The following is a 14,931-nucleotide window of genomic DNA, read 5'->3' as shown; positions in this document are numbered from 1 at the left end:
GAGCATGTGACAAATGGGAATTTGGATGAGTTTCATTTATGGAGAGATAAGAATGAGCCTTGCAGATTGAAGATCTTGTCCTAGGTTTGGAGTGGGTTCCCGGATGACGTGGTCCCTCAGATCCCCAAATCCTGGTCCAGGTCCTTCCCTGAGGCCGTGGGGACAGACACTCAGAGAGGTCTTGGGCCTGGGCCCTCTGCATTGTCATTGTCCTGTTTGTCTCTGACCCACACTGTGCTCGAGGCATTTGCCAATCTGAATTTATGTTATTGTCATAAGGGCCTCTATCTCTCTCTTGGAACACCCAGAACAAAAGAAAGGGAACCACCATGTAAGGCCAGCCTCAGGCAGGAGTGATTATGGGATGTCCTAGCGAGTCTCCCCCACATGAGGCCTGTGTTCTTCCTTCTAGAACATAGATCTCAGTTGTGTCAAAGCTGCAACATCTGTGGGCATTGCCCCCGATTGCACTGGCCTCAGTCTGGGAGGCTGTGGGGTGACAGGCCCCTGCTGTCCCTGAGCTCCCCTGCTTAGGGTACCTTGTCATTCTCATGGATCCATAGGCCCCCGGACCTGTGCTTGATGCAAGCTCCCAGGGAGTAGCCTCTGGGTGGTCTCAGCTGACAACATGGCTCCACATTGCTGAGTGACACATAAGTGACTCCAGCAGCAAGGCTTGGAGTGAACTTGAGGGCAGCCCCCAGGCTCAGGGTCATAGCTGCTGGAGGGCACGGAAAGAAGGTGGCTGCGGAGACTCCAGCCATACAGGGGCTGTGAGGCCAAGGCGGAAGAGGGAGCGCGGCCCTGCAGTCTTCACATTCAGCCGGGAAGGGCCAGGTTCTTCCCTGAGGCTCCAGGACCTCAACTGCCCTCCCTGCCTCACTCAGAAGTCCTTTAATGTGTGATGCTGGGCTCTCTCGTGTCTGGCTTGGGAGCGTCTCCAGGCTTCTCCTCCCAACCCTTCGCCCCTGTACTCACCCTGGCCTTTCTGTGCCCAGGTGCCCAGTTCCAGGCTGTGTGGGGCTTGGTCACATCAGCGGAAAATACGCCTCTCACAGGAGCGCGTCCGGCTGCCCACTGGCCGCCCGCAGGCAGAAGGAAGGTTCCCTCAATGGCTCGTCATTCTCCTGGAAGTCCCTGAAGAATGAAGGACCGACCTGCCCCACCCCGGGCTGTGACGGCTCTGGCCACGCCAATGGGAGTTTCCTCACCCACCGGAGGTAACTGTGCCTGCAGGCCCTGCCCCTCTGCAGTCAGTAGGGACCCTCGCCTGGGGCCTGGGGCTGAAGCCAGACCAGGACTCCGTGTGACCAAAGGTTCTCAAGGGAAAGGCCAGGCCGCATGGGTAGCGGATGGGGGAGGCTAGTGGGTCTGTTGTGCCAGGTGATGCTGTTGGTTATGTCTTCGCCATGCGTCTTCCCTCATAAGCCACCCTTCCACATCCTGATGGAGTCCTTCCAGGCTGGGTGTGATGCTGGACACAGAGGCCACACATGAGCAGAGCCCTGGGTCTGACATGTTCTCTTAGCAGGCTGACAACTTCTCAGGAAAAGTGTGTCTTCTACACCTTTTGCCGTGTCTCTCCCATGCACACCTCTTCTTTGAACTCTGGGCAGAGACCCCTGCCTGCTTTGCAAGGGAGCTGGCGACCCCTCACTGTCTGGCAGTGGGCCTGGGCAGCACTCACCACCTCTCACCTGCCCTCCAGCACCTGCTGTGGAGCTGAGGGACCTTGCTTCACCAGCCCCCACTTCCTGTGTGTGTCCTATGGCGACAATAAGTGCCTGGTCCCATCAGAAACCCTGTGTCTGGGCCTAGGGCCAATGCTGACTCTTCATTCCCTCCCCTGTCCCTCCCCTCCCCTTTTTCCCTCCTCCTTCCTCTCCCTTCTCCCTCCTTTCCTCTCCTCCCTCCCTTCCTCCTTCCCTTTCCCTCCCTTTCCTCCCCTCTCCCTTCCCTATCCCTCCCCATTTCCTTCTTCCCTCCCTTCCCCTTCCCCTCCCCTCTCCCTCCCCTTTTCTTCCTCTCCCCTTCCCTCCCTCTCTCCCCTCCCCCTCCCCTCTTCCCTCCCTCTCTCCCCTCCCCTTCCCTTCCCCTCCCCTCCCCTTCCCTTTTCCCTCCTCTCCCCTCCCCTTCCCCTCCTCTCCTCTTCCCCTCCCCTCCTCTTCCCCTCCCCTCCGCACCCCCTCTCCTCCCCTTCTTCCTCTCCCCTTCCTTCCCCCCACCTTCCCCTTCCCTTCCCTCCCCTTCCTCACCTTCTCTTCTTTTTCTTCACCTCCCCTCCCTTTTCCCTTCCTTCCTCCCCTACAAGATTAATTAACTCACTCATTCAACAAAAGCATTTGCACCATGTACCCAGCCCTGGAGAGAGAGCAGAGAAGAAAAGGACAACTAACCCTTATCCTTGTAGAGTGCATTTGGGGCAGAGTAGGTGGGACAGCCTGTAAATAAATAAATACGTAAATTACAAAGAGGACAAGAAAGTCCTCTTTGAGAAGGAGGTAGCAGCTTGGTCTGAGATGTCTGTGGCACAAGGCCTCAGTGAAGTGGCTGGAGCTGAGAACAGCCTGGCCCGCTGGACGAGGTTGGAGGTGCTGGGGGGCTGGAGCCAGGGAGAGGCAGCGAAAGGAAATGAGGTAGAAAGTTCTGGGCCAGGGCTTATCTGGCTGCCAGCTAGCAAGGACTCAGCGTTCACTGTGAGTGAGGGGCCCTGGCAGAAGGCAGAGGAGAGACTAGATCTGGCACGGGCAGCTGGCATGGTCACAGTCGCAGAAGCCAGGAAGGCCACTAAAGGAGGCTACTGCAGCCAGGGTCAGGTGGGCAGAGACTCACGCTGGGCTTCCTAAAGACGTCTCACCTTGCCTCAATCAACCTTTACTTATGCCGTGGATACAATCACTTCATAAAGGAAATCATGCCTGAGAATGTACAATTTTAATGCCTTTTTCTGCTCGAGTGTCTGTATCCGAGGAGTGATCTGTGATTGTCGTTACCACCACATCCTAGAGGGTATCTCAGAGGCAGAGTCAGCTAGAACCGGCTCCTCTGGGAGGTCCGGGCTGCAAAGTACGGGCAAGCGGGTCATGTGGACCTCAGACCCCAGAGGGAGCGTTACCCAGAGCAACACTGCCCCGGCCCCTCGAGTATCAGTTAGGGCCAGCTATGGCTGTGCCAAGTGAGGTAAGCTCTGGAGTGTCCCCTTCCCAGCCTCTGCCCTGCCAAGATGTAGCTTCTTTTTCCCCATAGAACACAGTTTGGCCATAGGGAGGCCCTCCGGGTCATCTAGGTGAAGTGAACATACCTTCTGTTAACCCATAATGTGTAACCCTGGGCTGGTCATGGTGTCTGACCCCAGACTAGTCGTGGTGACCGCTAGACTATCCCATAGTGTGTGACCCTGGCCTTGTCATGGTGCGTGACCCTGGGCTGGCCATGGTGGGTGACCCTGGGCTGGCCGTGGTGGGTGACCCTGGGCTGGCCGTGGTATGTGACCCTGGGCTGGCCGTGGTGGGTGACCCTGGGCTGGCCGTGGTGGGTGACCCTGGGCTGGCCGTGGTATGTGACCCTGGGCTGGCCGTGGTGGGTGACCCTGGGCTGGCCGTGGTGGGTGACCCTGGGCTGGCCCTGGTGGGTGACCCTGGGCTGGCCGTGGTGGGTGACCCTGGGCTGGCCGTGGTATGTGACCCTGGGCTGGCCGTGGTGGGTGACCCTGGGCTGGCCGTGGTATGTGACCTGGGCTGGCCGTGGTGGGTGACCCTGGGCTGGCCGTGGTGGGTGACCCTGGGCTGGCCCTGGTGGGTGACCCTGGGCTGGCCGTGGTGGGTGACCCTGGGCTGGCCGTGGTATGTGACCCTGGGCTGGCCGTGGTGGGTGACCCTGGGCTGGCCGTGGTGGGTGACCCTGGGCTGGCCCTGGTGGGTGACCCTGGGCTGGCCGTGGTGGGTGACCCTGGGCTGGCCGTGGTATGTGACCCTGGGCTGGCCGTGGTGGGTGACCCAGGGCTGGCCCTGGTGGGTGACCCTGGGCTGGCCGTGGTATGTGACCCTGGGCTGGCCGTGGTGGGTGACCCTGGGCTGGCCGTGGTATGTGACCTGGGCTGGCCGTGGTGGGTGACCCTGGGCTGGCCGTGGTGGGTGACCCTGGGCTGGCCCTGGTGGGTGACCCTGGGCTGGCCGTGGTGGGTGACCCTGGGCTGGCCGTGGTATGTGACCCTGGGCTGGCCGTGGTGGGTGACCCTGGGCTGGCCCTGGTGGGTGACCCTGGGCTGGCCATGGTGGGTGACCCTGGGCTGGCCGTGGTGGGTGACCCTGGGATGGTCGTGGTGAGTGACCCTGGGCTGGTGAATGATATGTGGCCTCTGCTTCCAGTTTGTCAGGATGTCCCAGAGCAACATTTGCTGGAAAGAAGGGAAAACTCTCAGGGGATGAGGTCCTCAGTCCAAAATTCAAGACTAGCGATGGTAAGGATGGCTTCCTGAATTTCCTTGCTCATGACTGGGTTCCTGGGCGAGTGAGAGCTGTGCACCTTTTTGGTGGGAAGAAGGCAGAGAGATGAATCCCCTCCTGGAATGAGTCATGGCAGAGGCAGATCCCTTGACCTGAGCTGACAGCCTGTTGGACCTTGGCTCTGCAGCTCTTGACACCTGTGTCTGGGGCCCCTGGCCCTCAGGAGGTCATGCCTGCTGTAACCTGCGGCTTTGGTGACCACTGGGATCAGAGTCCAGTGGAGCCCATGTGCTATGATTTTGTGGAGAGGTGAGGCTCATTCCCACTTAGGTGAGGAAATTCAGCATCGCCCGAACAAACTTCCATCTTTAATGTAGCAATTAATATCTCCCAAAGAGATTTAAGCCTTTCCACCTGCCACCCAGCTCAGGAGGCAAACCATAAACACTCATCTCACAATTTTCAAGACAGACTTCTCCAGCACACAATGTGGGGTATGAGCCCCAGAGAGATGAGCTCAGACAACCAGGAGGGGGGACCTCTGCTGCACGGGGGGTTGCAGTTCCATCTAGAAAGCAGGCTTCCCCACAGCACTTTGGCCCAGGCCTGCCTGAGGCCCAGAGCCACAGCTCAGGTTTCTCACTGGGTCAGTGTTGGAGAATGATGAGGAGATCAAGCAGCTGAACCAGGAGATCCGAGACCTGAACGAGTCCAACTCGGAGATGGAGGCCGCCATGGTACAGCTGCAGTCCCAGGTAGGTGGTGCCGCCCCCCACTCCTGGGCTCTTTGCCTTCCCAACCCAAACGTTCATCCTGGGAACGGTGAGGCATCCGTCGGCACTCATCAAGGTTGCCGTAAGGGCTGAGCTGACGGACAGCGCAGTGCCTGGCACACAGGCACACTTAGGACGTGCTGGCCACTCACGTGGTGGTGTCTGTGAAGTCACACTGTGAGTGCCGGCGGGTCGCTGGAGCTGGTTGTCCCGCTAGGGCTGTGGTCTCATTAGTGTTAATAATACTATTAATAATACTAGTCCTATTAAGATAGCAGCACTGTTTTTCTTACTCTCATTAGAATTAGTCCCGTCAAGGCTAGTGGTCCCATTAGGCTTACTGGTCTTGTGAGTACCAGTAGTCCATGAGGGTGGTGCCTTAGAGCCAGGCCTCTGGAGCCAGGTTTCTTCCCCAGCACAGCCACATACCAGCTGAGGGACCTGACAAACCTTTCAGCCTCTTCCTCCGTAAAATGGAGGTAAGAACAGGATTCTACTCCAGGTTATTGTACAATGAACGCATTTCTATGAGGAAAACAGTTAGCATAAGCACCTGATTGGCCGGGCGCGGTGGCTCAAGCCTGTAATCCCAGCACTTTGAGAGGCCGAGACGGGCAGATCACGAGGTCAGGAGATCGAGACCATCCTGGCTAACGCGGTGAAACCCCGTCTCTATTAAAAAATACAAAAAACTAGCCGGGCGAGGTGGCGGGCGCCTGTAGTCCCAGCTACTCCGGAGGCTGAGGCAGGAGAATGGCGTAAACCCGGGAGGTGGAGCTTGCAGTGAGCTGAGATCCAGGCACTGCACTCCAGCCTGGATGACAGAGCGAGACTCCATCTCAAAAAAAAAAAAAGCACCTGATCCAGAGTAAGTGTGGTCGATGAGAGCTGCTGTTGCTGAGGAATAGGATTACAAATTACTTTAAATGTTTGTGTCATATTTCCTGATTTCCCTAAAATGAGCATTTATAATCAGAAAAATAAAAAAAACCACTAAAGATCTTATTTTGAAAATAAGAGCATGCCTCACCCGTGGGCAGCCGCAATGGGGGAGTGGGCACACATAACTGTGCCCCTAACGGCTGGAGGGACAAAGGGACAAGGAAGTGACCAGGTCCCACAGGGAATTTGGGCAGAGCCCCTCTGGGCAGGGACAGATGGGGAGACGGCGGCCTCCACCAAGGCAGCAGAAAATGAGTGACATAGTCTAGCCCCACGTGTCTCGTTACTCTGCTCTTGTCTCTACTGGCAAACAGGCTCACGTTGACCGCTTGTTACTCAAGAGCCTGTATAAAAATAGCATCACCCCATGGGGATCAGGAAGGATTTTCGTTGTCATGCACATGTCGATGCTGCGTGCCCCCAGGTTCATAGGCAGTGACGACAGAGAAGGGGTGACGGCCCGCCTAGCAGAGCCATCCCCATCCCCTCCTGGTGTCTCCGAGTGTGGAGATGCACTGTTGTGTGGGTGTCCCACTTTGTGCTCCCTGCTCCTCCCCTTCTCAAAGTCCTCAGAGGCTTCATCAGTGTCAGTGTCCTCGGGGTAGCACCTCTGATTTCTCTTTATTTGCCAAAAGCAATCTTTTTAAAGACAGATGATTACCTTTTACTGGCATCCCCTCGGAAGGACTCAGAAGCCCCTGTCCCTCTGAGGGAATTTGGTGAGTGGTGTCCTCTGCAGCAGGGCAAAGGCAAAGGGAAGGCAGATCCCTGTCCCCCATGCATCCCTTTCAAAGCCACATGCTTGTCGCCAGGTGGCAGAAGAAGCGTGCTTGACCCCATCCACAGCCTCCCAGGAAGGAGCTCACCACTCCTGCCTCGTGTGTCACCCACACTGTCTTTCTGTGAGTTTAGCCTCTGCCCGCATGGCTCCCTGCAGATGTGCAGTCCGGCTGGCGGCTATTCCTGGACACCAAAAGCCTCAGGGCCAACACAGCCCTGGGCAGGTTCCCCACCGTGGTGGGGAAGTGAGAAGACTTGCCTGTAGTTGACCTGGGGAAGATGTGCTTGGAGGCACTGAGGAGGCTCTCTGTTGGTCTTTCTGGTGAGGGGAAGACCCAAAGGCAGTCTGACACCCCACAGGGTGGGGCAGTGATTCCCATCTTACAGATAGAAGCAGGAAGCATGGTGAAGCGAAGACCACAGCAGGTGGAGTCTGAAATTGAGACAGGGCACTGTGAAGTCTGTGCTCCCACCCCATCCCCTCAGGACAGAGGGGCTCAGAAAACCAGGAGGGGGACCTCAGCTGCACAGGGGTTTCAGTTCTATCTAGAAAGCATGGTACAGGGAGACGTGCCACATGGGCCCCCTTCCTGGCTTCCCTGGAGTCAGGCCATGTCTCCAGAGGGCCCTTGCCTTACTCTCCTCTGGCAGCCCCTCACCTGTGGCAGGACACTTACAGGAAGGCAGGGTCCCTGTCCCTTCCCCCACCCCAGGGTTCTGCATTCTCCCAGAGGGTTGTGAGAAGCAGCCCAGGGAGGACTCCCAGGAGGATGGGGGCCAAGGGGCAGGCAGCACTTCAAACCTCTCTCTGGCACAGATCTCCTCCATGGAGAAGAACCTGAAGAACATCGAGGAGGAGAACAAGCTCATTGAGGAGCAGAATGAAGCCCTGTTTCTGGAGCTGTCTGGCTTGAGCCAGGCCCTCATCCAAAGTCTCGCCAATATCCGCCTTCCACACATGGTAGGCAGCACGCGGACCTGCCAGCACCACAGCTGCCCCCCAGGGTCTCTTCGGAAAGCAGGAGGGCAGGGCATCTCCCACCCCCTCTGCCACTGGGTCCTGCCCTAGGGGTCCTGTGCCCTGGTGGAGATTCTCTCTACCCCGAATGGCCCAGGCAGGCTGTTGGCTATGGTGACTTTAGCCCTCCTGAGTAGCTAATGAATCCGAAGCAAAATGATGATTCCACCAGCAGAGAGGCTACTGCTGGGATGGCTACAGAGAGAAACACTCAAAGCAGCCAGGGCAGGGCAGCCAGTGCTGCCCCTCGTTGGTATGGGCTTGTCTCGGGTCACACGGGGGCACAGGTCTGATGGTCCCACATCAGGTTCTTTGGTGTGGGGCCCACTGCATGGATGGGGCTTGCTAACCTGGTTCTGTTCTCTAGGAGCCAATATGCGAACAGAATTTCGATGCCTATGTGAGCACCCTCACCGACATGTACTCCAACCAGGAGTGCTACCAGAACCCGGAGAACAAGGACCTCCTGGAGAGCATCAAGCAGGCTGTGAGGGGCATCCAGGTCTAGGCCGTGTGGCACCCAGGAGTGTCCCAGCCCACCACACCGTTTACCTCCCCCGCCCTGCCCCACACCGTGGGGATGCCCAACTCACAGTGACTTCCCGTTCGCGGCCCGGTGTGGCCTCGGGTGGGTTTATCCAAAGGGATGGCTGGAAATCGGCCTCTCCCACGATGCTCCCTCCAGGCTTGGGGCCGTGGCGGCCCCATCCATGTGCATAGGGGCACTGAAGAATTACAAAGTGATTTATTTTTGTTTTCTGAAAGAAATCTGAAGAGCAGCTCAAAGTCTCCAGTGGAAGCTCATGGACAAGGTTCTCAGGGAAGTTTTGGAGTTTGCAACCACAGTATTCCTTTGTCTGTCGAGGCTGGGAGGGTAGCCGTGAGCGTGGTGGGCGGGTGGTGTGAGTGGCATCTTGGCCTGGAGGACATGCCCGGGGCAGCGTGTCTGTGCTCAGTGAGGGCGGCGGAAGCAAGTGCGTTTTCTGTTTTCATTTAATTCAGTTTTGTGTTAAGGGTGGAACAAAGCTCGGTCCCAGAGGGAAAGTTAGGAATAGGCCTCCCAGAGGACACTCCAGACAGTTGACAAGCATTGCAGCCCCTGTCAGGTCAAGGAATTTTAACCTGGGAGACTCCTGGAAATCAGCCTAGTGTCGGGGCAGCTGGCGCGCTGAGGCTGTGGAGATGTGTGTGGCCCTGGGTCACAGCTCCCTGTTTGGGCTGCAGCCTTTAGACCCTGGGTCTGGGATCCACGTCCAGGGACCGCTCTGGATTCTGTGCATCCACCCGGACCCCTGACCCATCACTGCCACATTATCCGGGGCGTGGCCAAGCTTGACCTCTGCATCCATGGCGACGGAGGTGGCAATGACATCATCAAGGTCAGAGGGTAAATTCCTAATAGGAGACCACCAAGGTTTCACTTCTTTTAGATCCATCCAGTATGCGAAAAAAGGGTACATTTTAATTTAATGTGTTAAAAACACAATGTTCCTACTGTGTAAATAGAATCCAAGTCAATTGTGACTGCAATTCCAAGTTAGTATTTAAAAGTAGAGAAATTGCACTTCCTGGAAAAAATTAAAAAGTAGTTAGTTTAATTATTCTGTAAATTATTTAATTTTGTCAAGATGTATTTATATTCACAACCTTTTATGTTAACGTTTGCTATTTATTTAACATTTTTATTTATTAATTTTATACTATTTCAACTAGACCCCACACCAGGGCACCCTAAGAGGGGAAAAGTGAATTCAAAGCAAAAATAACTATTTGACTATAATGTAGGCCACAAAAAATCTTGATATAACTCCTAGTTATAATTTTGATGCAACCAAGTTATTTTTTATATATTTTGTTATTTATTCTTTTAATAATGGAATTTTTTTAAAAACTATTTTGTAACTGAGGAATTTTGATAATTTGGGGATTTTTTTCCCCTTGGTCCAGTGGAGAGAAAGACATTTTGGTTTTCTTTTTCCATTTTGGGTTCCTTTTGTTTCAAGCACGGATAACAGCAAATGGAATTCTGTATTTATTATTATTTAAGTGTAGCGCAGATGTGTGTGCTTGGGCATGTTTCTCGTGTCGCGTTTGCGTGTCGGCCCTTGCGGTGGAGTCCTGTTGCTGTGAGGGGGTGCCGGCCGCAGGCAGCCTCGAGTCGCCGCTGGGCTCACAGGCTGTGCCGCCCATCCCTCCGACAGCTCCAATACTGTGACCCTCCTTCCTCAGGAAATGCGTTGAACCCACAGCACTCCATGGTGTGTTTGCAGGGTGATTTCCTAATAAAAGTCCACTCTGACTGTGAGTCGGTGCTGTGGTCTGTGGGGAGGACACTGTCTCCATTCCTGGTGGGCTCTATCATGCACCCTCCTGGGAGTCCTTCCTGGTGAGCTCTATCATGCACCCTCCTGGGAGCCTTTCCTGGTGAGCTCTATCATGCACCCTCCTGGGAGCCTTTCCTGGTGAGCTCTATCATGCACCCTCCTGGGAGCCTTTCCTGGTGAGCTCTATCATGCACCCTCCTGGGAGCCATTCCTGATGAGCTCTATCATGCACCCTCCTGGGAGTCCTTCCTGGTGGGCTCTATCATGCACCCTCCTGGGAGCCATTCCTGATGAGCTCTATCATGCACCCTCCTGGGAGCCATTCCTGATGAGCTCTATCATGCACCCTCCTGGGAGTCATTCCTGGTGGGCTCTATCATGCACCCTCCTGGGAGTCCTTCCTGGTGGGCTCTATCATGCACCCTCCTGGGAGCCATTCCTGATGAGCTCTATCATGCACCCTCCTGGGAGCCATTCCTGATGAGCTCTATCATGCACCCTCCTGGGAGCCATTCCTGATGAGCTCTATCATGCACCCTCCTGGGAGTCCTTCCTGGTGAGCTCTATCATGCACCCTCCTGGGAGCCTTTCCTGGTGGACTCTATCATGCACCCTCCTGAGAGTCGTTCCTGGTGAGCTCTATCATGCACCCTCCTGGGAGCCATTCCTGATGAGCTCTATCATGCACCCTCCTGGGAGTCATTCCTGGTGGGCTCTATCATGCACCCTCCTGGGAGCCATTCCTGATGAGCTCTATCATGCACCCTCCTGGGAGTCATTCCTGGTGGGCTCTATCATGCACCCTCCTGGGAGCCATTCCTGATGAGCTCTATCATGCACCCTCCTGGGAGCCATTCCTGTTGAACTCTATCATGCACCCTCCTGGGAGCCATTCCTGATGAGCTCTATCATGCACCCTCCTGGGAGTCCTTCCTGGTGAGCTCTATCATGCACCCTCCTGGGAGCCTTTCCTGGTGGACTCTATCATGCACCCTCCTGAGAGTCGTTCCTGGTGAGCTCTATCATGCACCCTCCTGGGAGCCATTCCTGATGAGCTCTATCATGCACCCTCCTGGGAGTCATTCCTGGTGGGCTCTATCATGCACCCTCCTGGGAGCCATTCCTGGTGAGCTCTATGATGTGCCCTCCTGGGAGCGTGTGGGCAGGAGGGGAGTCATCCATCTCTGGTCTCTCCTTGATACCACACGTGGGGCCCCCCTTGTGTCAGTTTAGCCAATATCTCCTTTTGAAACTACCCTCCCTCACCACCTCCATGTGTGTTTCTAGAAGGTCTAAGTCCCTCTATCTTGCCCCTTCCCACATGACCAGTCATTTGCAAATTGAAGTTTTTCCCAGGAGTCTTTTCTTAGGGTCAGGGAGAAAAAGTTTTCCTGCTGAGGTTGTTAGGCTTGGGGGTGTGGAACTGGGGTTTCCCTGGGCTCTCTCTCCTGGCCACAGTAATAGGAGAGAGTTCAGACATTCTGGAGGTGGGCAAAGCTGACAATGGAGGGAGACGTGGAGGAGAAGAGAGCTCTCTGATGATCTTTTTAGAGCTCATGGACCCAGCCATGTCTGAAGGCACTCTACCCTTGAACTGCCCAGTTATGTAAGGCAATGGATTCTTTTTTTTTTTTTTTTTTTTTTTTTCAAGCTGGCATACAAGGCCAAAAAGCCAATGCAAACCAGCTTTTTTAAAAAAAGTGACTTCTCCCCTTTTTCATTTTTGTACTTTTGTGTCAGGTGGAGCTCTAGTGCTCCTAGAGTAAGACTTGGACTTAGGGCTTCTAGTCACATTCATCCTAAACTGTCAACATGCTTTTGACCTCCCTGGAATCTGGCCTGGTGGTAGTCCTGGAGCATTCATCTGATATGCAAACAAAGGATCCATCTTCACTGACAAATTCTTAGAAATTCTGGACTGAGTTTCCAACCTCTGTTGTAGTTCAGACAGGGTCCGTAGCACCTGTGGAGGACATTTGATCTGCCTTCAGGGCTCCCACTGCTGGCTCTGGGGGCCCGAGCAGGTGCCAGTGCCTACTAGTAGGTTATGCAGAACCTGTTCAACTATGAGGAAGGGCTCCTGGGGGTCTCCTTTGGTGAGGCCCCATTTGTGACAGGGAGACCAGTGGCCTGGAGCTGTAACCCTTCACATCAGCACAGCAGATGCTGGGGTGGGTGTGAGCAAGACTGAGTCTGCAGCGTCCCCTCAGCAATCTGAGGTAAAATCATTCTGGGGGACATGAGAATTGGCTGGAGAGATGGGGACTATGATGTTGCTGCTAGGGGCCACAGGCTGTTACCATGATGTTAGAAAGCTGCACAACCCCACAGTTTGATAATGGCATGAGCTGGTCACCCCCAAGAAGATTCTCTCACTTTTTGCTTAGAGGCACTGGTTGGGCCACCAGCCCACTGGGAGCCGGGAGAAAAAGTGTCTAGAGTCACAGGCATGTGCTCTCTTAGGATTTATTTTTGGTATGGGACTCCACAGCTAGGCCTTCTCTACCAGCCTGCAGACCCTTCTGTTTACCATATCCAGAGAATAAAGCTCAAGGTTTCATCCAGAGGGAGGGGAGTGTTTGCCTGGCTCTCAGAGTCGGGGTGGAGTTCTGGGGAAGGGGCTACTGGCCCCCAAAACACTTTCTCCCAGTCGTCTTCTCCCATCTCCAGCAGAATTTGGTGCCACCAGTTCTTGGGGGGTTCTGAGGTGTGGACAGTGTTGGTTCTGAACTGTCTACACTCTGGCCAGAATTCAGTGTTTTGGGTCTTCTAGGCCATTTAGTTTGCACCTGTGAATTTTCTGGCTTCTAAATTGCTTTGTTGCAGTTTCACCTCCTCACTCCTGCCAATTATGCCTTAAAATCTGTCATTTTAGCCTGGTGTAAGAGAGAACAAAGGTAAACACACATATACACCTGCTTTCCTTGCCTGGATGGGTATGCCTCCAGCTGGTGAGCACACGACTGTCTGCCTGAACAGACGGGGAGTCAGCTTAGTGCTGGGTCGACAACACCCCGTGAGTAATTGAAGCCTCAAGTTCAGGCGGGATTTTCCTATTAACCACTCTGTCTCTCTGAAGCTGGTGGCCTCTCAGAGGCTGCTAAAGACATGGATGTGGAGGGTTTCCTAACCATCACCTGACTGTGAATCCTGCAACACAGGCCATCCATGCTCCCAGGGGTTATAGTCTCTGTTCCGTTCCCTTTGCCAGTCTTAAAATATGGAGGTGGAGTGTGGACTTCTCTAATAAGAGTCTTAAGTCTTCACAAGGGCACCTTATCCATGATCGTGGGTGGCCTGGGCTGATGCCAGGCAGCTGACCTTTGGCAGAGCTATGCTCTGAGCCACTCTGGCCCTCACTGCACCCCAAGCCCACCACCCCTCCTGGCTGCTCCCATTGTCTCTGCCTCTCTTTCTTTCCTCTCAGTGTCTTCAGCATGCAGGTCTCTGTGTGTGCTGACTTTTCTAAAGCCTGGCCTCTCCTCTTCCAGCACCTGCTATGGCTCCCTCCTCCTCTCCCTCTACTGTATCTTCCTCCCATCTGCTTATGTACTCCTGGTCTCTCCTCCTTCCTGATTTCCACCCTACCCTGCAGCTGCATCGGGGCTGTCCCAGCCCCTTTCTCCTCATTCCCAAGGCTGATGTCTGCTGTGTGCAGAGAACGTACCTTCTGGGTATGCACTTGGGTGCCCCAGAGGCATCAGGACACGTGCTTGGGTGAAAACAACCGCCTGCCCGCTACTCCCACCTGGTCCTTTCTGGGCCCAGCAAGACACCAACTCCCATCAGCCCCTGGTCTTCACTCACGCAGTGAAGGTCACATGGCCACACGAGAGCCCCTAAGCACAGCTGCCTGATGTGCCACGTGAATGTGAATGCCCTGGGGAGCACCCAGCTTCTGCTGTGCCACCGCATGGGGCCAACCATAGAGCAGCTCTGACAAGGGCAGGAGTATGATGTGGGGGAAGAAGGGATGGTTATTTTGGATCCTGGGGAAAGCCATGCAGGGATACATGTATAACAGCACAGTCTGTGCCCTGCCCACCATGTGGACACAGTGACTCCCCTGAGCTCCTAGAGAGCCCCTCCCAGTAGCTAGTGTCACAGTGTCGCTGAGCTGTCTACTTGGGCTGACTGTAGCTCCTGAGAGCTGGCCACACCCCTGGCAGCCTCGTGAGCCAGTGTAGGTCTTGAGGGGATCACTGGGAGCACCATGAAGTTGAAGGATGAGGCACAGTCTCAGCCCTGCAGAACCATCCCTGAGCAGCCACCACTCCCAGGGTGAGAAACCTTGCTGGAGGGGAAGGGGTGCCTGTGAAGCCTTGCCACCCCTCCCCCCCGACAGGAGCCAAGGAGCAGGAGGTTGAGCAGCAAACCGCAGCCACCACTCCAGCACCCAGCGAACCCTCTTCATGGGGCATATTCCTCTCTGCTCATGGGGCACCTTTTGCCAAATTAGACACACCTTTGCCTGTTGATTTCACTCACTGTCAAAAGTGTTTTCCTTGTCTTTAATCCTGTCACAGCTCTCTCTGTAGAAGTTGTCAAAATAGCAGAAGTCAAACCTGGTAATGTTTATGACTAAAGATGGTGAGGAGCCATGTGAGAACCAGCCTGCTGCCTAGGAAAGACCAACCAGAAGTGCTACA

The 14,931-nt window shown here is 55.0% G+C and overlaps 1 protein-coding gene across 1 annotated transcript in view; it reads left to right on the top strand.

Moving 5' to 3' along the window:
• Positions 1-8,668, top strand: part of MYT1 (myelin transcription factor 1) — a 48,343-nt gene extending 39,675 nt beyond the window's left edge. Inside the window, 5 exon segments of the mRNA XM_030914343.1 lie at positions 999-1,220; positions 4,368-4,459; positions 5,097-5,200; positions 7,758-7,901; positions 8,326-8,668. Coding sequence (XP_030770203.1) covers positions 999-1,220; positions 4,368-4,459; positions 5,097-5,200; positions 7,758-7,901; positions 8,326-8,466 — 703 coding nt within the window. The 3' untranslated portion in view covers positions 8,467-8,668.
• Positions 8,669-14,931: the final 6,263 nt, after the last annotated feature.

The sequence above is a fragment of the Rhinopithecus roxellana genome, chromosome 13 (genome assembly GCF_007565055.1).
Source record: "Rhinopithecus roxellana isolate Shanxi Qingling chromosome 13, ASM756505v1, whole genome shotgun sequence".
NCBI classification, from domain to species: domain Eukaryota; kingdom Metazoa; phylum Chordata; class Mammalia; order Primates; family Cercopithecidae; genus Rhinopithecus; species Rhinopithecus roxellana.
Note: the sequence above shows the minus strand (reverse complement) of the source record. Positions and strands in the feature narration are given on the sequence as shown.